This window comes from Glycine soja, chromosome 4, assembly GCF_004193775.1.
Source record: "Glycine soja cultivar W05 chromosome 4, ASM419377v2, whole genome shotgun sequence".
Classification (NCBI taxonomy): domain Eukaryota; kingdom Viridiplantae; phylum Streptophyta; class Magnoliopsida; order Fabales; family Fabaceae; genus Glycine; species Glycine soja.
In genome coordinates, this window is record NC_041005.1 from 45,621,475 (window position 1) to 45,644,722 (window position 23,248).

Below are 23,248 nucleotides of genomic sequence, written 5' to 3' on the forward strand. Positions count from 1 at the left end.
ATTGCTGAGCTTGAATAATGTGTGGTCAGGTCCACGTGCCACGAATTAGGGAAAAATGAAAGCCTAAATTAAAATTTTGATCTTCCATAATTTTAAATTCTTTATTTCTAAATCAAAAATTAAACTTTTTATTTTTCAGAATAAAAAATTTTGATTCTTCAGTTAATTGGCCGTTCGAAGTAAAATAATGTGACATATATTGGTGGTAATGCGACCCTTATGTAGGCTATTGACATAATGTTTATGTAACAATCTAAAGTCAAATATTAACTTTGATATAACGTATTGATGTTTATGAATAGCTTATATAAATTATTGACATGATGTTTATGTGACAATTCAAAGTCAAAAGTTTACTATAATGTAAAGTATTAATGTTAATGTAACACTTATATAATTTATTGACATGGTGCTTATATGACAAGGGATTAAATAAAGCGAAAAATAAAAGAATCTTTATAAGAGTTGAACTCATAATTATTTAAAGACAAAATAATAAATCATTAAGACTATTATTTTGTTTATTTAATTTTATAACCACTATTTTATATGTATTATTAGTTCGACGTTATTTATTTTTTTAATTATAAAAATTTATAAATTAAAATAAAATATTTAATATTTAATTTTACATGTATTTATTTTTATTATAAAATTTTATTTTAATATAAATTAATAAATTATTATATATAATTTTTTTTCATATTTTATTATAATTTTAAAAAATACATAAACTAATATATAGATTATTTAAAAAATTATTTTATATAATTTGTACAAATTAAGTAAATTAAAAATAATACTTAAATAATTTTAAAAATTAAAAATTAAAAATTTATTAATTTTTATAATGAAATAAAAATGTATATTATTTATATATAAAAAAATTTACATAATGTTTATAAATTATATATATATATATATATATATATATATATATAAAATTTACAAATTGATTTAAGTAATTTTCTTGATTTATATAGTTGGTATTAAGAACATTTTTTACTAAATAATTTTTTACAGTTGAAACGAAGATATTAAGATGGAAGTTTCTTAAAATTTGATGAACTTGTATAATTAGAATAAAAATAATTTAAGTAATTTATATATTTTACATATTAGTTGATTTTGCTTTATATAATTAGAGTAAAAATAATTTGCATATTAAAATTAATTTAAAAAATAATTTATGGAAATGATATCTATATATATATATATATATATATATATATATATATATTAATTTATGAAATTTAATTATAAATTGGTAAAATAAAAATATGTAAATGATTCAAAATAAAAATATAAAAAATGATATACAATAAAATTTAAAAAAATTATATATTAAATATTTTTTAAAATTTATAAATCTTATAATTCAAAAAAAATTAATAACTCTTAATTAAGGATACATATAAAATAATATTTATAAAGTTAACTAAATAAAATAAGTATCTGTGATTTATTATTTTATCTTTAAATAAAAGATTGACTTTAACTTGTATCAAGATTTTTTTTTATTTTTCATTTTATTTAATTCCTTATCACATAAACACTACATCAACAACATGCATAAGCATCGTATTAACATCAATACATCAAAATTTGACTTTGAAAATAAAAAAAAAATCAAATATCTTGATTTAGAAATAAGGAAATCAAAATCACGAATTTAAAATTATAAAAAAACTAAAATTACAATTTAAGTGAAAAAAAAAAAATTAAGCATCGTGGCATGACTTGTCTAGTTGAATGAGAACTAGCCGAGTCAGCAATTATTCCAAAAATTAGCCGTCACATAGTTTAGCATTCATTATACCATTCACACCGATTAGCGGGCTGATTCACTAATCACACCAACTCACCTAACTTGAATTTTATAACATTGGCAGCATATAACTAACAATGGCTTTTCTTACAAGAGATCCCTGTAGATTGCCCATACATTAGTAATTAGTATAGTAATGGTCATTTTCAATAAATTATCAAATATTTGTGATTCCAACTAATATTTTACAAGAAGCTTGAGTCAACTCAACGATTGTCTGGTATCACCAAATAAAATAGACAAGGTCGCCGAAAGAGAAGCAGCCATGTAGTCTCTCCTTAGTTGTACACTTTTAAGTAGCCCACTCGACATCTAATTGCTGTAGCTCACTTCATTCTCAACAACATATTGAAAGAGTTGCAGTTTCGTACAAAAGTTCCAACGAATTTTTAACTAGCAAGATGTTTAAAGCGAAGAAATTCATTAACTTAACACATTTGACAGCAACGTCCAAAGCATGAGAATTTGACAGCAACGTTTAACAAGCAAGTGTTTTTCAAGTGTTTTCCTATCTTATGGGTGGAGCCCATCTTGCACATTGGTGGATAATTCCACCAATTTTCACATGAACTACATTCATTCCGCACGAGTTGGGATATCGGTTTTTTTTTTACCGGATAACGGATTAGTAACATCTACAATTATTATTTTTTAATAAAACGTTTGAAACACAGGCTTTGAGGTTGAGGTGTAAATGCTGCTGAATAACCATCCTCACTTGTCACACAAGCCTAAATTTAAATATTTATTTACATTGGCACATAGGCTCCTTACAGCCATATTTGCCCTCGAGTGATCTTTCACCTAAAAGCAGACCAATCGTTTACAAACACATAAAAATCATCTCCTAAGATGATCTCTCATAAAGAAGGAATGCCTCAAAGCATCCCTAGCTGTAAGTCTTTCAAAGGGGTCATATCTAAGTAGCCCCTGCAAAAGATGTATAAGATCTCCAGCTGAATGATCAACATGCTGCATTATAAGGTTCTGCAATTATTTGGAAAAAAGTTGAGTAAATGTGAGAAGCCAACATGAACTACTCTACAGTCAACATTGCTTCATTTAGTAAAATCTGAAATCATGATAATTTTTTTCCGTGACAGATTTGAGAACAAACCTGTAGTCGGGGAAGCTTCATAACAGCTTTAATACTCTCTCGTGAGATTGCACCCTCTGGCCAGTCCAACCTACCCCTTCGAACATACTTCTCTGCATGTCGGCTACATGGGCAGAGTAAAAGATACACTCGGTTATGTTCCAGTTCAATCATTTGATAAATTTGATAATAATAGAAAATTCACAAGGTAAATCACTTACTCAACTCTCTTTAACATCTGCTGTGGTATAGGACCAAGCACCCTCTCCATCATAGCCAGATGCTCTAAATTTTCATGAGTCTGAAACAAAGCTTCACCCTGCAATAGAAGCCCATAAGCTGATTTAAACAAACAAAACTGGATAAAATTGCCTCAAAAGTATCCAGAGAGCCAAACTTACAGTGCATAATTCAACCAATATACAGCCCACGCTCCATATATCACATGGATAGCTCCACCCAAGTCCTACAAAACCATTGCCAATATCAAGTAATCAGTTGGCATTATCAGCACAATTAAAAAATCATAGCATTATTACTGAATATTTATGTACCAAGGATAACTTCAGGTGCCCTATAATGACGAGTTGACACAATGTAAGTCTGATCTTCTCGTTCATATGTAGTGCTGCCAAAATCAATAACTTTTATAGCACTTGACTTGGGCACTCTCTTGAAAAAGGAGCTTGGTGATCTGGTTGTACTCTGTTAAATATAAACAATAAGCAATGGATGTCAGTGATCACATTTCTGTATCTGACCTAATAGCATAGCAATTTCAGCCACTTGGTGTTCTTACTTTTCCTAAAAGCCCATTTCTTTGTTTTAAATTCAGTCTAAACAAAAGCCAAAGTGGTCAACTTAAAAGTAATAATACATTCCTCTTATATATTTACAAAGAAAAAACTTCTGTACTAAAATAAAAAAATTTCTCTTCCACACCAGCATTGCAGATGCCTCATCTAGTACAATAAACTCTGAAGTAACTAAGGCTGTATAATAAAAAATATAGATACATAAACAACAAGTGTACCTTGTAGTCAGGAATCTTAAGATACTCTGGTGAAACTAGAAGTATGTTTTCAGGCTTCAGGTCAGTATGGATCATGCGTAAATCATGCATAACTGCAATTTTATAAAAAAAAGAAAAAAAAAACATTAGAAAGCCAACCCCAATGACCAAAAAAAAGCAGGATGATAATGACAATATTTAACATGTACAACTATACAAATAACATGAATTTCTACAATGATCTGTTAAAAACAGTATTGGATATAATAATGCACAAAACAGGAATGGAAATAGGTGAAATAAATCAAAAAGAAACTTGTTCAAGTAAAATACTACACACATGCTACACATTCCAACAGTTGCCAGCCAATCTCACGGACAAGATCAATGGGAAATGATCGATAACTGTTTTTCCGAAGAAAATCGTATAAGCTTGGTCCAAGTTTCTCAAACACCTGTTGCAACCATTTGAATTCACCCTTAACCCCCATTATGTATATTGGGGAAATCAATCCATCACAAATCAATCAAATACTTACAATACAGATATGATTACGATAGTCAAACCAGTTCCGTATTTGCACACAACTGCAAGGAATAAACCCATTTAACCAATGCAATGGAATCAAATATGGTATGTCATACTGGCATATATAACATGTAAGAAAAGTTTCAGGTCAAAATACTTACCGATTGCTACCTTTATCGTGTTTCCCAAGCTGTTGCAATACCTCAATTTCTATCATGGCTGCCTCTCGATACTTCTTTATCCCACGGACAATTTTTATGGCAACCATTTCCTTCCTTTCTCTGTCCCAGCACTCCAAGACCTGCCCAAAAGTTCCTTCGCCCATTTTACTATGGATCTTATCTGTAATCACATCAACAGAGTGTAAATAATGCCAGCCTAGCCAATGAAACCAACCACAAGATCCATTTTAGAGCATCCAACGCCCAAAATGGTTCTACATCAAAGAACATGAACAATATTATTACTAAATTGCTTGCTAAAGCTGAAACAGGATTATTAAAGGTGTTGCCAACTTGCCAATACTTAAAATTAAGTCCTTGTTTGAAAGTAAAGGGAGAGATAATGCATATTATGTAGGAATTCAAATGGTAAAATTGTCCATTAAATCCGTTTTACTTAAACAAAAATTAATGCAAACTCGGCCATGACATTTGAATGTAAACTTCTTAATGATGGTAAAGTGTATTTACAGCGAGAAGTTAAATTATCTCCAAGCTCAAACATGTAATGGCCATCTTTGTCATCATCTCGCCATGGGGGAGAACCATTTCGGGCAACTCCCTTAAACAGAGAACTAGGGGGATGTTCTGAAGGAGCATAGCTTGAAATATTCTCAACCTCTTGTCCACAAAACAATCCTACCTGAGCCTACACACAGTCATCCATACATGCACCACTTAAAGTTAAAAGAAAAATAACCTATGCACTTGCCCCAATCACAAATCATCACAGAAAAACAACAAGGGTTAAGATAAACAAGAATTCTAGTACACTAAATCAAACATCAAATCATCACACCAGACATAAAATATAACATATAACCAAACAATCACAGCAACATCATTGTCAGGATAGACAGATATCACTAATTATTAATGATTAATTTAAAATAAATTTTCTAAATCGTTAGAGAAAAAAACTGATAAATTAACAAGAAAAAAAAATCAAAAACCTAACAGATCAATTAAATTAAACAAAAATTGATAAGATAAAACCTGAAACCTGTATCTGCATTAGAGACAAAAAGAAGCAACGTTACTTGAACCAAACAAACCTAAAATACACAAAATCCACCAGATCTAGAACAAGAGACATAAAAAAACCTCAAAAAATATGAGATCTGAGATTTTAGGATGGAGAATGTTTACCTTGGGGGCCTCAGCGATGTCCCAGCCCAAACGCGCTCTCTTTCTTGGGGGTCGATCCATGTAGGTGTGAGGGAATTCAACGATGCGCTCCATCTCCATGATTTTGCAGAATCAGAACGAAAACCGAAAGCAATTTGAGAAAATCGGGAACAAAAGCAAGTTTCAGGTGAAAAGATAAGGTTTGCTTGCAGATAGAGAACCCTAATTCTAACCACCCTTCAATCTGATGAGAGGAAATGTGGCCGTACACGTGTCCTCTTAGCGTCGCTCCTTGCTTGGTATGATTGTTGTATTAACCGTGGGATATGGTTAGGGATGGTCCAACCTTTAACCATGGTTCGAATATGATTGGTTAGGCAATTGGTGGGGTTAGAATAATTCCAATATTCCATATGCTTTTTTTAATTCGGCCATTGCTTCCTACAGCTCATGAATTTTTACCTGCACCTACCTATTTTTTAATATCTCCAAATTACCCCTCTCCTCTAACCTTTTTTTTATTTCTTCTTTCTCCACGAAGGCAGCACTATCGCTGCCCACTATCTTTCTTCTATCTCCCTATTCTATAACACCTACGCATCATGTGATTCAGAAAACTACACCACAGGCTTGTGGCAAGACTAAAAATCAGAGCTTCAACCCACAAACCAACGAATGGGAAAAAGCATACAAATTTGGAATCAATACATTTATAAGAAAAACAACAAGGAAAATGTGTGCTTCGAAGACAATGTCATCATCAACTGTGTTGGCGGACCGTATCAGCAGTCTTCAGTGGCTCTCATCTAAGATTTCACCGTCGAAAGCAATGAGGAAGGACAATGTCCTCGCAGGGTAGTTTCAGGATTTTCGAAAATCAGAGAGGAGCCGGTAGCAAAGTTAGAGGTGCAGGAATCAGTTGCCTGTATATAAGCCGTCGTCAAACCAGAGTTAGCGGCCCAACTCATGGTCTCGTTCTACTTTTATTTTGTTGGGCTTTATTCTGTTTTTTATTGTTATTTTTTAAAATTATTATTATCAAATTTAATGTTTACTATTTTTCGGTTCTAACTTTTTTTTTTCAGATTTTTATGTTTAGTTGCCAATAATTTTATTCTTTGTTACTTCTCTTAATCTAAATTTTGTCTCAATCTAAATTTTGTCGGTTAAAGTCTCTCAACTTTTTTTTCCATTATCTTTTTTATTTAGTCTTATTTTCAAGTGATAATATTAATTGATAATATAACAATGAAGAATAACTTATCACGTTATCAATGAGTTTGATGAAGCAATCACGTGTAAATTTTTTTGGAAAAATCTTTTATTTGTTTAGAATAGTTGATGACGTCAAACTAGTTTATGTGAGATTAAATATACAATTTATCAAAAAATTGCATGTACTTATCTCATTAGACTTCTTGATGATATGACAAATCAGGATGTTGTTAACGTCACTTTTAGGTAACTAGTTAATATGTTACATGACAATAGCAACTAAAAGTGGTAATGAAAAAAAAAATAAAAAACTTTGACCGATCAAAGTTTAGATTAGGTTTAAATACTAAAAAATAAATCAAAAAGATTTAGTAACCAAAAAGACAGTCACTAAAATTTAGTTCTTAAATGAATTTCTTAACATTTTTTTTATCTTTATACTTTCTTTTATGTTAACGGTTTCAAAGTTTGTTGTCAAATAACATTATTAATTGATGATGTGACAATCATGTTACTAGTCGCATGATTTTTCATGTCATCAAATATCTAACATGACAATAATATGTAATTATTTTTTAAAAATTATGTTTTTAATCTCTCATTTCTCAAACTATTTGATAAGAAATAAAAAACAAAGTTTGCAAAAAAAAAATCACATGTGACGATCATATCAGACTAATTCATGAAGTAACAAGTCACATGAGTATCACACCATCAATTAATGTTACTACTTGACAACAAAGAATAAAACTGTTAGAAATTTTGTTTATGGACAAAAAATAAAATCTACAAAATGTTTAAGGACAAAAATACAATTAATCTTAATTTTGTTTAAGTATGATGGGTTGATCAATTAGCAAAAATGAATTAAAAAAAAGGATCTCAAATGGATCAACTCAACTAGCTCTCACAAATTGAAGAAGAAGAAAAAATATTGATTTTGGTTAAAATCATTTTGATATTAGGTAGAATATCCCAACTTAACCAACCTTAGTGGGTTGTAACGAGGATATAGTTTCACTCACCAAATTTTAAAAAAATTATAAAAATGAATGATTCATAAGTTGATAAATAAATAAATATTTTAAACATAATGTCACAATTACTATAATATTGAGAATAAATGTGTATGTCCATAATCTAAGTTATCATGTAATCAATTATAGTTTTAATAATAAAGTATTATTTTATTTTCATTGTCATAGTTCACTATTTGATTAAATAGTTTTGATAATGTCTTTAATTAAAATTAAAGACTTGTTATCATAATGGAGATTATGATAATGAGAAATAAATTTTTTTTTAACTTTAATCTAAATTGTTCTTTGATCATAGGATTATTATAAATAAGATACCAATAATCCGAATAGGTTAATATATATGTGATAATATTTATTTGATAAGTATTAATAAATTTCATTTATTAATTTACATATATAGATAAATCACATGTGAATATGATCATTGAACTAACTTAATTGAAATTTGTTAATGGTTAAATTTACTATAAACTGTCAATAGAAATTTTTTAAGAAAAGACTTAATAGTTTTCTTTGACCTGATATTGTCATAGTAACTAACAAGTTATTTGTTATATTTTAATTTCAGACACCTAATATTTCCGAGCACTTATTGAATGAATGGATAATGGATATAATTAAATACATGTAGAATAAATTATTAATCAAGAAGGAATTCATCAACTCTTGAAATTGAGTTTGAACTCTATGAATAAAATTATATCTTAGTCATGAAAATTAAATGGAAGAAGAAATAAGTTTCTTTCCTTATAAGTTAACTCAACAGAGTTTGAGAGTAATATAACGTAGAGCTGTAAAGATGAAATAAATTATTATACTATTTTTCTAATGGTTCTTAAAAGTAAAATGTTACTCCATGTTATCCAAATGTTAAGGAGTGTTGAAAGGAATAAATATTACGAGACTTATCGAATTACAATTTAAAAAATTAGGATGAGGTAACAATTCAAAACTTACCGAAATACAATAACCATTTTATTATATTCAATCATCATTATTTTATTGGAAAAAAATCCTCTCTTGTTGTGAAAAAGCTAGATTAGAACTTAACCATTCATTAATTTAAAGTTATCCTTATGATCTATTTCATTCCATAAAAATTATGATGTTGGAAGGAATAAATATTTTTGTTTTTTATATTTAATTTGAAAAAGATTAGGAGACAACATAAATTCCTAATTTTAGTTAGTCAGGTAATTATGAAACACCTTTTTGTTTTAGATACAAATTATTATAAAAACATATATATTTCTATTTATTTCTCTTTAATAACTGAAAAATAGTAATTAATCAACATAATTATTTTAAGAAGGAAACATTTGATTTTTTTATTCTAATCTCTTTTATTTTGATAAACACATTAAATTCAATATCACTTGTATTAAGATAGTTAATATTGAGTATTTTAGTACATTTTATATTTTATTTGTATTATCTATTATTTATCAAATTATGTACAAGATAAAAATTGTCACTTGTATTTTTATCCTTTCTTATTCTTTTTATATTGTTCAATAATGTAATTTTAACAAATAAAATGGATTCTTAGAATAACTTTTAAAGAGTTTCTCTTTATTTCCATCATTTATTTTCTTTTAATCTAGTAAACTTAATGAGTAGCTATACTTTTCCCCTATTTATATACTCTCATTTTGACAATATTATTAATCAAATGTGAGATCTTCACTAAAGATCTCTTACGATGAGAATTAAATATCTAGTGTTTGTAGGAGTAATAGACCCAATTATAATTATTTGGATAGTCTTTCATATCATTTTATAATATATTGACACACGTGGAAATAATAATTTTTGGTGAACGTGAGAGGCTGGGAGTGTTTCATTCCTTCTATTGATGAGAATTATTTTTTTTCTTCACTTTGGTTTTGGGAATTTGATGCTATAGTTTTATAGGTTGCATCCTGGAGTGCCAATATTAATCCTAAGAGAATCCATGGAAGAAGTTGTGATAGAAGGGTACAGAATTCCATCCAAAACAAGATTTTTGGGCAATAGGAAGGAACTCGGCAAGCTGGGAAGATCCAAATGCATTTAAACCAGAGAGGTTTTTTGGGAGTGATGTTGACTACAGAGGGGAGGATTTTGAGCTAATACCCTTTGGGGCACGTAGAAGAGGTTGTCCAGCTATTAATTTTTCCACTGCAGTATGTTTCTTATATGTACGAGTTGGAATCCAATTTCTAATCACATGTTTATAGGATAAGATAATCTACTCATCATAACATAAAATACGAGTAAAAAATAAATCTTAAGATAGAATTATAAGAAACAAATTTAGATTCAAATGATAATTCATTTTTGTCTATGCTCCAATGCTTCCTGCTGCTTTCCTGGAATGACAAGACGGACAATAAGATCACGTGGCCAAGCACGTGGCATGATTGTTAAATTCCGAGGTAGATTTCAAGGCATATCAGGGCAAATTTACTATAGGGGGTTGCTTTTAAAAACAATTTACGAGAGAGGGTCTCTTTTAAAACAAATTGTAAGGGGGGTCTCTTCTGTACGTGGGTGCCGCCATTGACACTGGCGAGAAGCTTGAACCGCCAGTGACAATGGCGGGATAGGGGGTGCCGCTATTCGTAGCAGCGGGACAGGCTGACTAGGAGAGAGGAGGTACCGCCATTGGTGCTGGCGGGATAGGCTGAGTAGGAGAGAGGAGGGGGTACCGCCATTGGTGCTGGCGGGACGTGTCAACGTGGACAGTCCCGTCATTGGCACCTGCGGGACACTGATCTCGCTAAAAGCATGCCGCCAATAAGAATGGCGGGACATGCCAATAATTTGACATATGTATAAGTTCATTTATTCAAATTTACATAAAAAAATATTCTGTTGTTTATGAAAAATACAAAAATATTCAAATGTACATAAAAATATTCTGCTGGATTGGCAAATATCTCGTTACATTAATAATAATATCAAACAAAAGTTATTTAGAATTTTATTAAATTTAAGGAAAATAGATGACGAAATAAAGATTGGTATGTCCCGCCATTCTTATTGGCGGCATGCTTCAGCGTTTATAGAAGTCAAAGCAATTTTACTTTGAGATATCCAATATTTGTTGGTATATTGACGTTTACCTTACATTGATTAAATCACGCTTGTTTGAATGCATTCAGTGCCTTAATCAACTTTGCTTCAGCGTCTAGATCAATGGACAATGGATATTGTGACATTAATTAAATGTGTAATTTCATTTGCTTGCTTTATTTAAGATTTTTAATTTTAATGAAAGAGTTGTTTTAACTTTTTACTACAAAAGACTAATATCTTCTTTTTAAAAAAAGAGTAATATCTAATTTGATTCCTGAGAAAAAAATCACTCAACCTAATTTAATTTATGAGAAAAAAAAGGAGACTAAATATTCTATCAAGATTATAAGTATAGGTTATTAATAATTTCTTAAGGAATAAATTAGTACACGTTCACTATTTTAAAGACTAAAGTGTCTATGCATGATTGTACTGTTGAGATACTGTTTTATTAATTAAGCATTTTTTTGTATTTTTCATAAACAACAGAATATTTTTTTTATGTAAATTTGAATAAATGAACTTATACATATGTCAAATTATTGGCATGTCCCGCCATTCTTATTGACGGCATGCTTTTAGCGAGATCAGTGTCCCGCAGGTGCCAATGGCGGGACTATCCACGTTGGCACGTCCCGCCAGCACCAATGGCGGTATCCCCTCCTCTCTCCTACTCAGCCTATCCCGCCAGCACCAATGGTGGTACCTCCTCTCTCCTGGTCAGCCTGTCCCGCTGCTACGAATAGCGACACCCCCTATCCCGCCATTGTCACTGGCGGTTCAAGCTTTCCGCCAGTGTCAATGGCGGCACCCACGTACAAAAGAGACCCCCCTTGCAATTTGTTTTAAAAGAGACCATCTTCCGTAAATTGTTTTTAAAAGCAACCCCCTACAGTAAATTTGCCGGCATATCAGACTAGTTCTGACTTACTATGTCAGTGCCGCGAGTCTTGCGGTGGAAACTAAAGACAGAAAACCACAAAATCTGTCTTGTCTTTAATTGGAAAAGCAAGTGAATGGTAATGCAAGAAACTTATGAGTTTTTTAATCATCTTTTTGTGATCCTTGCATCACTTTTAGTGGTTCCCACAATACCATATTATTCATAAAAAAACTCATATAAAATTTTACTTTAATGCAAGAAATTGTAAAAAATCACAAGAAATCCAAACATTAAAGTTTCTTATATAAGAAACTATTCTTAGTAATGAAGAAACCCATTTTACCACGTCACTATACTCCAATGCAGAAGAACTCACAAGAAATAGTTCCTTAACCTAAGAAATCATGGAAGCACCTCCCATTGGAGATGCTCTTAGATACAGAAATAAGAACATAGTAGTGAAAATGGTGTAACGTTCATTTGACATTATTGAGCCAGTGTAATCTTTGAAAATTTATCACAGGATAAAAATCCAAAATTTTAAGTATTTTTTATTAAAATTGGAATTTTACTTCCACAAATGTAAATCTTAATTATTTAAGTTATTATTTTTCAATGTTGGTGATAATTTATCAAGACACTTTCTGATTATTTTTTTTGAAATTACACATTTTTTATTATTGTTTTATTGTTTATAGCAACCTTTCTATATACGGTATAATATCCTTTAAACAATAAGAATATAGAGAGAAATTTAACCAAAGAGTGTCAATAAAATATAAAATATACTCATGGGTCAATAATAATGCTAACCAAGTGATAATTGGCAGATAAAAAGATTGCCACAGAAGGATATGATGATGCAAGATATTTTAAAAAGATTGCCACATAAGGATATGATGATACAAGACACTTGCTGTATGCAAATGATGTCCTTTGCCGTGTAGCGTTTGGAAGGGAGTTTTCTGAAGGAGAAGATTATCAACGACATGGGTTCCAAAAGATGGTTGATGAGTATCAGGAACTCCTTGGAGGATTCAGTGTGGAGACTTCTTTCCTTCCTTGGAGTTCATACACAGCTTGACGGGTATGAAGTTGAGACTCCAAGACACTTCTCGGAGATTTGATCAACTGTTTGATCAGATACTAAATGAACACATGGGTGCCAATAAAGAAGAGGAGTATAAGGACCTTGTTGATGTTTTACTAGAGGTGCAGAGAAATGGCTCGGATGAGATGCCTCTCACCACTGATAATATCCAGGCAATCATCTTGGTTAGTGCAGCCTTAATCACCATGTGTTGGTTTAGAATAAATTCTCATTCTAGTCTCTATATGTTTATCACTTTAATTTTTAACTTCATAAAAACTTCATTTTTATTACTATCAAAACTTCATTTTTTTTTATGATCAAAACTTCATTTTAGTACTTGATACTTTCACATTGCTTAATTGTGTTGGAAATTGAGATTTTTCCGGTTGGCAAATTAAATGTTTTCTGCATTTGCTTGTAAGTTTGGTTAAAGGCTGCTCTTGTTATTTAGAAAAAGGTAGTTGTAGGCTAATGATGCTTATTTTGTAGCTCAGTGATGATTATCTTTTGCTTTATCCAATGAGAAACTTTCATGGCTTGTATATTTAACAGCTTGCTGTAACACTTCAAAATGTGTGGAAAACTGTGTATGGAAACACTGAAATAGAACATATCATTTTTTTGCTCCTCCCCTTCGGTTGGTGTGCTTTCTCGGTTCAGTCCTACAATTTTTATTTTGTTCTGTTTTCTAACAAATTGACTAATGGCAACCCTTTGTGTTACTGCAGGACATGTTTGCTGCAGGAACTGATACAACCTTCATAACTCTTGATTGGGCAATGACAGAGCTACTAATGAATCCACAGGCCATGGAAAAAGCACAAAAGGAAGTACGAAGCATCTTGGGAGAAAGACGAGTTGTCGCAGAGAGTGATCTGCATCAATTGGAGTACATGAGAGCTGTTATCAAAGAGATATTTCGGTTGCATCCTCAAGTTCCAGTATTAGTCCCAAGAGAATCCATGGAAGATGTTGTGATAGAGGGGTACAGAATTCCAGCTAAAACAAGATTTTTTGTCAATGCTTGGGCAATAGGTAGGGACCCAGAAAGTTGGGAGGATCCTAATGCATTTAAGCCAGAGAGGTTTTTAGGGAGTGATATTGACTACAGAGGGCAGGATTTTGAGCTAATACCATTTGGAGCAGGTAGAAGAGGTTGTCCAGCTATTACTTTTGCCACTGCAGTTGTTGAGCTTGCTCTAGCTCAGCTCCTCTACATTTTCGTTTGGGAGCTTCCTCCTGGTATTACTGCTAAAGACTTGGACCTCACTGAAGTCTTTGGCATCTCAATGCACAGGAGAGAACATCTTCATGTGGTTGCTAAGCCATACTTTCCATGAAGACTCATGATACAGCAAGCAAGCATAGAAAGGCATTGAATTGGACTCAAATAGTTAGTGTATGTTTGGATTACAGTTGAAAAAGTGGAGTTTGTAAACTTAAGTTAAGTTAAAAATTAGGTTTAATGTAACTTCATTTCTGTTTGGAACGTTTTATATTCAAAAAGAAAGCAAGAGAAAAGTAGCTTTAGACTCAACCTCAGTTTGGATGAAAACAATTTGCCAGACATGCTGGCACAACTTTCTATGGGATGAACCCCAATTTGGAAGGCCAAACGCAAACCAAACACACCCTAAGTTGTTTGGTACAAGTTAATGTTAAGCAGTTGGTAACTTATCAACTGTGTAAATAAAAGTGAGAAGACAAAATGAATCATTAGCGAATTCTATGACTGGATGAACTTGGTTCTTTGGAAGTTTTCACTTTCTACTCCAGCTATTTTGAGTTGCTTGATGAATAGATAGAAACATCTTCACAAGGTCACATTCATTCGCCCTTCACCTCCGTAAACGAAGAAATTGTAAATCCAAATTTTTGGACAGACCCTTGCAATGAATTTTAAGCACGAAGGTGAATCTTAACAAGTGTCTTTAAGACAACTGTTATAAATTCAAAAATAAAAAATAAAAAATTTCAAGTTCATAATATATTGAACACTACATTTTAGTAAATACTTTTCATTTCCTGTTTTCTAATAAGGGCGTTTAATGCATTTATTAGTAAAACCCCTAACAAAATATTTTTCATAAGAATGTGATGTCTGCAATATATGCTGTCTAACCCTGTGTTTAGTAGGAGTGAAATGAGTGAGAAATAGATAAGAGAAAGTGAAAATGCAGAAGTTAAAAAAATGGGATTATCTAGTTGAGATGAAATAATGAGGAAAGAATGTGTTGGTTGTCTAATGCCTTTGGTATTTGCATCAATGGCATGGGTCAGTATTTACTAGTTTACTCAACTCAATTAAGAATTAAGGTATAAACCGGAGTTGTTTCATTTCATTTTTTCATTTTTTTTATAAAAGTACAAAACATTGATTCATTATATAATCGTTAATATAGAAATTACAATCAATTAAATACACTTCTCATCCCTGGAATGCCAAATTAATAATTGATTTTTTTTAATTGATTATCTCAATCTTTTCAATGGTTTATACGACACGTTTTCACTAAACTGAAAAGCAAGAATACACCCTGTAGTGCTTAGAGAATCTTACTTTACTACTTAAGTTCTAATGTTTATCTCTTGTTGCAATATATCTTCTTTTCAGAATTGATAATCTAACTTTAAAGACAACATAAATTTCAAAAGGATGAATGACGAAATGCTAAATGGACACAAACGCATACAAACACAAAATACATTAACAAACAGTCACCGTAGCCAGAAGGCTTCTGCAGCAATATAACCAGGATTCAGAATTAATCTAGTTAGTATATCATACAATGCAGGGCCAGTTACAATACATACATACGCATAACCAAAACAGTAACATCAATGGAACAGTAATAGGACACAATCATTATTATTTTTTTGTTAAGGAAATTTCTAAGAAAAACACAACCATTTGTACAAAAAAGGTATTAATACATAGCTACATGGAAGAAACCTACATTAAAATCCAGTAGTGAGAAAAGATGGGGGCAATTATGATAATCTCGGAAAGCCTCTGCCAAGGGTCAGCATTCAAAATTGAGTTCCTTAGCCTGCTGTCTGCATATGCTTATCCACAAGGAATATTGTCTCCGTGAGGATTAACCAAAAGCATACCTCAATGGGTCCAGATATCCTGAAGATAGCGCCCAATTTGCTGAGCACCAATATATAGGGCATCGGCAACGAGAAAGACTCCAATCTACGCCACAAATGTCAAACTTGTGAATGTCAAGGTTAAGAAATAAGATTTACAATTGAAGGTCTACAGCAGATAGATTACCAGGCGTGCAGAAAACACTAATCTATATCCCCAACCTTCCTTGGCTGCAGCTGCTCTTTGTTGATCAGTCCAACTGGAAATAATTATGAAGTCGGAAATTTGCAACCATATCCTAAATTTTTAGAATATATAAAATCACATTTGAAGGCTGCAAATTGTAGTCAATTTTAAGATATAAAATTATCTAGCAATTATGTCCATGTAATTGATTATGTACAACAAGCAATGAACATATTCTGCTACATATATAGAGAATAGATCATAATCAAATCTGTATATACTCTTGATGTTAAAAATTTTATTTTGTGATGAAACCAGGAAACTTGGTTATACAAATTTGTTTTACCATTGCCAGCAAACATTGACAGAATAGTTTATCATGAATTCTTGGCAATCTGGAAATACACAACACATTTCCCCTTATAAAATTATCTAGCAATTATGTCCATGTAATTGATTATGTACAACAAGCAATGAACATTCTGCTACATAATTAGAGAATAGATCATAATCAAATCTGTATATACTCTTGATGTTGAAAATTTTATTTTGTGATGAAACCAGGAAATTTGGTTGTACAAATTTGTTTTACCATTGCCAGCAAACATTGACAGAATAGTTTATCATGAATTCTTGGCAATCTGGAAATACACAACACATTTCCCCTTATCTCTTTAGTTTTCTGCACCAAAGATGAAGGGAAGCTATTAAACTTGTGAGCAAATGTTTTCAATTTTAGCTTAAAGTTTTTTTATTTATAAAAACTGATTATCATCTGAGAGAAAATGCTAGTTTCATCCTACAGTGTTGCCCAGTTTTTTGCAAAGATTATACATGATCTATTTTCATTGTGTTTGAAAAAGATTTTGAATACGCAATTCAACCCCCTTCTTGTGCTTTCTCTTTCTTTATACATATAATGACACCCAATTTGCAAACTGATAGTGTGATTTTGAACAAAGATTTTGTGCTAGTATTTCCAACAAATCATAAATGTGGCATGAATTCATTGTAAAAACATTGCAAAAGTATAGATTATGAAATAACTTATCTTATCCAATAGAGATAACTTCAAATTGACAAGACCAAATAGATTTCATCAACGATATTATATATGCATTAGAAGGACATTAAATAGTCACCCAAGGAATTCTGAAACTCCACCAATTCCAGAAAACTTGAGAGGCACTGGGCCCTCTACAATGAGATCCTGAAAAAGGAATGAGCTCACCAGATAAGCCAATTTTCTTTTCCCACATTTGATCAAAGTAATTCAGAATAGAAATTCCTGAAAATTGAATTTGGAAAACATGCCTTTCCTTCAGCAGCTTCATATCCTCCTTGAACCCAAAACAGATTTCTATAGCCAGCATTATACAGTAGTTCACAAGCAGCAAGTGATCTAGCCAGAAAATGAGGTTGAAAAAAATTACACAAGAACTACATTGTTTATTTGACACTAGTGAAATGATCAGATGATTTCTTTCCTCCACCAGAATTTGATGAATCAATGATTGAAAAACTGAAATATGATTTAAAAAGGCAGAGGAAGTATCAAATGCATTTTAAGTTACAGAAAATTAGAATCAGAAACAACTTAATTGAGTGTGCAATCATCCAATTGAATGCATAAATCTCACCTCAGTCCCTTCTGGCATGCAACAATTAATTCAGCATCTTTGGGGAACTTCTCCTCAACTTTGTCTAAGAACTGGCTGTTGAAGAACCGAACAATAAAATTCATGCACACAGAGAACAAATCAAAAGAGCAAATGATAGTTTGTCTTAAAATGTAGGTTTGGACCTAACTGAATCCTAAAAGTTAGCTCATAGGATGAAGGTTGTCACTCACTTATATACTCTATCTTGACACTACTCTAGCCAATGTGGAACTTGATTTTTTCCCATTACACCCCCTCATGCCCAGACACTTTTGGGCTTAGTGCATGGATAATATGGTAGGTGACCCTTTTAATGAATCTAAGATAGACTTTGATATCATCTTATAATATGAGTTTGGACCTAACTCAACCCCAAAAGCTAACTCATAGGATGAGGGTTGTCCTCCACTTATAATATGAGTTTGGGCCTAATTCAACTCCAAAAGCTACTCTAGCCGATGTGGGACTTAGGTTTTTCCCAATATATTCCCTCACGCCCAGTACTTTCGGGTTTAGTGTGTAGATAATATGGTAGGTGACCTGTTAATAGATCTAGGATAGACTTTAATATCATCTTAGAATGTGGGTTTAATGTTGTAATGTTTTTCCCAATAGTTTGTGAAACTTGTCACATGACAGTGTAGGCTTGCCACTCCACCAACCTCCTTTTCAACACAACATCAAGTCATATGTTGTAGATTTCTAAAGAAACGTATCAATTTATTTAACAAATTTAGAAAGACTATCATAAGAATTCATAATGAAAGAGTCAGCAAGGATGTTTTTAATACCCATAACAAAGCTCCTGACTTTTCTTGGAATGGTTCCAAAATCTAGTTTATTATGAACATCAAATATTGGAATCCAGGTTGAAGCTCTCACCCATGCCTTCAAAACACATAAAAAGAGCAAGCAAAGATCACAACAATGAAGTCAAAGTAAAGGCAAAAGAGTCAGATTACTTATTTGCAATAAGAAAAGGATTAGTATTACAAAAGTTGAATAAAATAAATTCACAGGGAAATACATATGATGCTTTCTTTACTGCTACCAAGATCAATTAGCATCATGATAACTGACTGCATTAATGTCAGACCACAACAATAACATGTTTATAAAGTCAAATTGCTTTACTCGTATCCTCCAACTACAGGGTAAAAAATTAAATTATGAGCAATGTAGGTAAACAAAAGCGGTAGCTGCATCAAAAGAGAAACCTTTGTGTGTTCATTTGAGAGACGGACATCAAGAAGGGGCTTGTTTGAAAGCTGAACTGTGTACCCAGTTACCCATAACAAAGCACATAAAAAATCCATACGTCCAATGTCTGCATGTGAATCAACATCATGGTCTTAAAGGAGGTTAATCATACGAGAAGCGGATATCTTACCATACTGTTACCTATTCAGAAATCCCAAACAACAAATACCACTAATATCAATTCATTAGAAGAAGGAAACAAGATTATGAAAATTCAATTCAACTGTAAACTCCTCATTGGTCACTAGGCATTTTGCTTACAAGGTTTGAAATACTTCTGTTAATATTGAAAATACCGCTACGAAAGGATTAAATAGATGGAAACTCAATACTTTAGAAACTATTTATATAATTTCATTACTTCGAGGGCTATTATTTAAGAGTGGTAGTAATGCTTGAGGGTCCAAATTGATGGTTTACTCTGCAGCTGCAATTGCAGAGAACCAAAAATCTTGACTTCAACCACAATTGGGGTAACAGAAGTCAAGAATGTTACTTTATTAAAAAACAAAAAAAACAAAGAGTTGAGTGAAATTGAAATGTACCAGAGCTTCCCATCTCTTTCTGGCAGCAGCCATGTCCCTCATTTGCTTCAATTCAAAATCCACACTCTCGGCTTGGACTCGAACCACGCTCTTCCTCTGCAAAAAAAAAAAAGTTATCATCTTCTGTTTTGCTCAAACGTGAGACCCAGATAAGAAAGAAGCCAGAAAACAAACCCATTAATAATTAATAATAAGGGAAAGAAAGAATGAATACCAAAGTGAGGGGTCTGGTTGTGAGAGAAGAATTGAGTTGTAAGGAAGAAGAGACAGAGGCATAATTAGAAGTAGCACTCAGAGAAATGAGTTATTTGGCAGAGGAATTGCTGAGAGTGTTTATGGGAAGAGATAGTGCTTCCATTAGAGCACCGAACAGGCAAAGCTCAGAGCGAGGAAACAAGCTTGGACTGTTCTTCAAATTCTAATTCCGTGTCCTCTGCAATCTGCACCCTACCCTACCTTCTCTTCTCTTACTCACCTCGTCATCATCCAAAATCCAAACAGTGAAAATAGTAAGCATTTCAACCATGTTAGTTACCTTTTGTTAATTATTTTTCACACTTATTTCAATTTCCTAGATTAAGTTTTAAAAATTTAATTATAATGTTTTGTATTTTTAAAATATATAATTTTATTTTTTTAATTTTAAAAATAACAGAATACTAATATTCTTTTAAAAAAACAAAAAAAAAACAGAAAGATATATTTTAAAAATATAAAAGATCAAAATTAAACTTTTAAAATTTAATATCAAAATAATGGTAAGGACATAAATCAAAAGTGATATTAATATTTTTTTTAATTTATTATTGCACGTATTTCACACTTTCATCAAATTTAATTCAAGACTTTTCTTAAAATTCAAAGTCTTTTGTAATCATTTATTGGAGCTTGATAGTGACTTTAGTGTTTTTGTTTAAAATTAAAATAATCACATTTGTATGAGCGCATAGAGGAATTGATGGTTACTTTAAGTTAGTAATTACAAAAGTTTTAAAAATTGGTATAGGTCTCATACATATGTAATTTAATTTACTTTAATTTAAATATTTTATTTATTTATTTTTTATCTCAATTCATTTTCACATTTTTTTTATTTTTAATTCTTTTAAATCAAATAAATCCTTAGGATAAATAATTAAATTCGTATTCAAAAATATGAAACATGGATAAATTGATTTTTTCTTAAAAAATAAAGAATTTAAATTTAGTTTTTGAATGTAAAAAATATGACAATTTAATTTTGTGGATCATTTACTAACAAATTGATCCTTAAATTTTATAACTTAATTTCAAATTGATCTTTAAAAAATATAACTAATTGGTCCTTAACCTTATAACTTAATTTACTTTTTACATATTTAGACATTAAATTTGTATTTTTCATTTTCAAGACTACCCTGGTATCTAAAACAAATTATCACTAGTTTTATATGTTTTAGAATTTATTTTTCGGTTGAATTATAATTTTAAAATCTATTTGCTGCTGAAATAAATAACTAATTTATTAATGTATCATTTCTCCTTTATTTTTGTTTTCTATTTGACAAAAAAATTCTTTAATATTTTTAATCTCAACATGTGCAGGATAAATGTTTATTTCGTGTAAATTTATAATAAATAAAAATTGAATAAATCATATTATAATAAAATTTGTAACAAATAAATAAATATTTGTAACATATAAATTATATTAATTAGTATTTTAACATATATGGATTGCACAAATCAATATTTATTCTATATAACTATAATTTATAATAAAAACATATTTCTAAATATATAAATTCTATTATCAATTTATAATAACATTTGTAATAAACAAATATTTTTGAACATATAAGTTAAATTTTAAATTTTTTTATAAATAATTTATGTTAATGTTATTTTTAACAATTGATAATTTTTTAAATAAATACTGAAATTAGGTTAAAAAAATCCTAAAAATACTCTCAATGAAAAAAAGTTCCAAAAAAAATACTCTCGTTGAAAAATATTATCATGCAAGATAATTATAGAATTTTAGATTTATGGTGAAAAAAAATTTATGTTGTGGTATGAATTTATTTTTAGCTATTGATATTTTAAAAAAAATGTTGAAATTCAATTTATAAATAAAGATGGAAACGATATACTAAAAGAAATGAGGGATAAAAAAATCTCTAAAAGTACTCTCACTATAGTATCATTCTAAAAAACACTAGTAATGAAGCATAGTTGCTAAAAACAATTTCATTCAATTTGGTTATTTTTATTTATACATAGAGAAGATATAGGATTTATCCTATCTAAACTAGTTAAATTTATATTTTGTTAATATTTTTTGTTATGTTCTTATAATTAAAAAATAATAAAATTAGTTAATAGTATTAAAATAAATTTAAAAAATACCATGAAAAAATAATTGATATATTTGTCTTATAAAATAAATAAAATTTCACATTGTAATAACTGAGATGATAATAGAGAATAATGAAACATATTAAAAATTACAATTACAATACAAATATAGGTTGTGCAGACTATATGTCTTATTCTATTTAGATTACTGATTTGTTAAAAATAGCTAAAATTTTTATTGTGTCGAATCGTTTTCAATAGTTGGACTGTGTTAACAACTTTAGCACGTCTTTGTCATTTTTTCAATTCTATTATTTCATATTCAATTAAATTTTCTGACTTAGTATGACTTGGTTGTCGAAAGATGAAAATAAACGGGCAAGTAGAAAAAATATAGACTTTGCCAGCAACATAATCATAACGGAAACAATTGTTTTTATTCTTAAATTTTTCCCTAACCAAACGTGATTGTTTAACTATTTTATTGATAATACAATATAATGTTCTTCTGTAAATAAATTGTTAAAACCTTTAATATTATTTTTAATTAAATCTAATGACATAAACAAACTAATTATATTTAGTAAAATAATTATATTAAATTTTTTACTAAAATAAATATATTATTATACAAAATTCATATTTTAAAAAAAATATTTACCCAAAAAATATCTTAAATAAATTAAATAATATATAAAAAATAATTAAATTTAATAATATCATTTTCTTAATAACAAAATTAATTTAATCAATCCTTAAAAAATTAATTTAATAATTAATTAATTTTAAAACCAATTAAAAATAATTTTATATAATATAATATTTATGTTTTATAATATTTTAATTTATATAAAAAAAAAGATCAAACAGGAAAGTTAAGGTGGCCAAACCAGACTTACCTGAAGGCAAGTTCAACTGGTGCATTTTAGGAAAAAAAAAATTAAAAAGATTGTAGATTAGAAATTTTGAGGAGAGAGAATATCTAGAATGGTAAAAAAAACCCTAAATATAAGTATAGGTATAGGATGAGCCGTTGGTGAACAGAAGAACCATGCACTCG

At 30.2% G+C, this 23,248-nt stretch overlaps 3 protein-coding genes across 10 annotated transcripts; 1 reads left to right on the forward strand and 2 right to left on the reverse strand.

Annotated features, from left to right (window-relative positions):
- Positions 1 to 2,430: 2,430 nt before the first annotated feature.
- Positions 2,431 to 6,073, reverse strand: LOC114409885 (serine/threonine-protein kinase AFC2). 3 transcript variants are annotated; one of them, XM_028373538.1, is made up of 11 exons: positions 5,836 to 6,073; positions 5,158 to 5,335; positions 4,627 to 4,807; positions 4,476 to 4,524; positions 4,277 to 4,391; positions 3,958 to 4,049; positions 3,479 to 3,629; positions 3,326 to 3,390; positions 3,146 to 3,243; positions 2,946 to 3,048; positions 2,431 to 2,815 (listed from the first exon to the last, which is right to left on the reverse strand). In XM_028373538.1, exons 1-11 carry the CDS (start codon positions 5,932 to 5,934, stop codon positions 2,669 to 2,671), a joined length of 1,278 nt encoding a protein of 425 aa, XP_028229339.1. In that variant the 5' UTR covers positions 5,935 to 6,073; the 3' UTR covers positions 2,431 to 2,668. The 3 variants fall into 3 exon arrangements, with proteins under 3 accessions (XP_028229339.1, XP_028229340.1, XP_028229341.1); XM_028373539.1 differs by lacking the exon at positions 5,158 to 5,335 and having other exon boundaries at positions 5,836 to 6,071; XM_028373540.1 differs by lacking the exons at positions 4,277 to 4,391; positions 4,476 to 4,524; positions 5,158 to 5,335; positions 5,836 to 6,073 and having other exon boundaries at positions 4,627 to 4,810.
- A 6,856-nt stretch (positions 6,074 to 12,929) lies between these two features.
- Positions 12,930 to 14,642, forward strand: LOC114409886 (cytochrome P450 71A1-like). Its single transcript, XM_028373541.1, has 2 exons — positions 12,930 to 13,287; positions 13,834 to 14,642. Exons 1-2 carry the CDS (start codon positions 13,102 to 13,104, stop codon positions 14,443 to 14,445), a joined length of 798 nt encoding a protein of 265 aa, XP_028229342.1. The 5' UTR covers positions 12,930 to 13,101; the 3' UTR covers positions 14,446 to 14,642.
- A 1,202-nt stretch (positions 14,643 to 15,844) lies between these two features.
- Positions 15,845 to 20,338, reverse strand: LOC114409887 (rhodanese-like domain-containing protein 11, chloroplastic). 6 transcript variants are annotated; one of them, XR_003666236.1, is made up of 6 exons: positions 20,066 to 20,338; positions 19,852 to 19,947; positions 19,264 to 19,373; positions 18,838 to 18,934; positions 18,026 to 18,100; positions 17,722 to 17,787 (listed from the first exon to the last, which is right to left on the reverse strand). XR_003666236.1 is itself a non-coding variant. In XM_028373544.1 (5 exons), exons 1-5 carry the CDS (start codon positions 18,127 to 18,129, stop codon positions 16,221 to 16,223), a joined length of 417 nt encoding a protein of 138 aa, XP_028229345.1. In that variant the 5' UTR covers positions 18,130 to 18,831; the 3' UTR covers positions 15,845 to 16,220. The 6 variants fall into 6 exon arrangements, 2 of the variants coding, with proteins under 2 accessions (XP_028229345.1, XP_028229343.1); XR_003666237.1 differs by having other exon boundaries at positions 19,264 to 19,397; XR_003666234.1 differs by having other exon boundaries at positions 19,264 to 19,447.
- Positions 20,339 to 23,248: the final 2,910 nt, after the last annotated feature.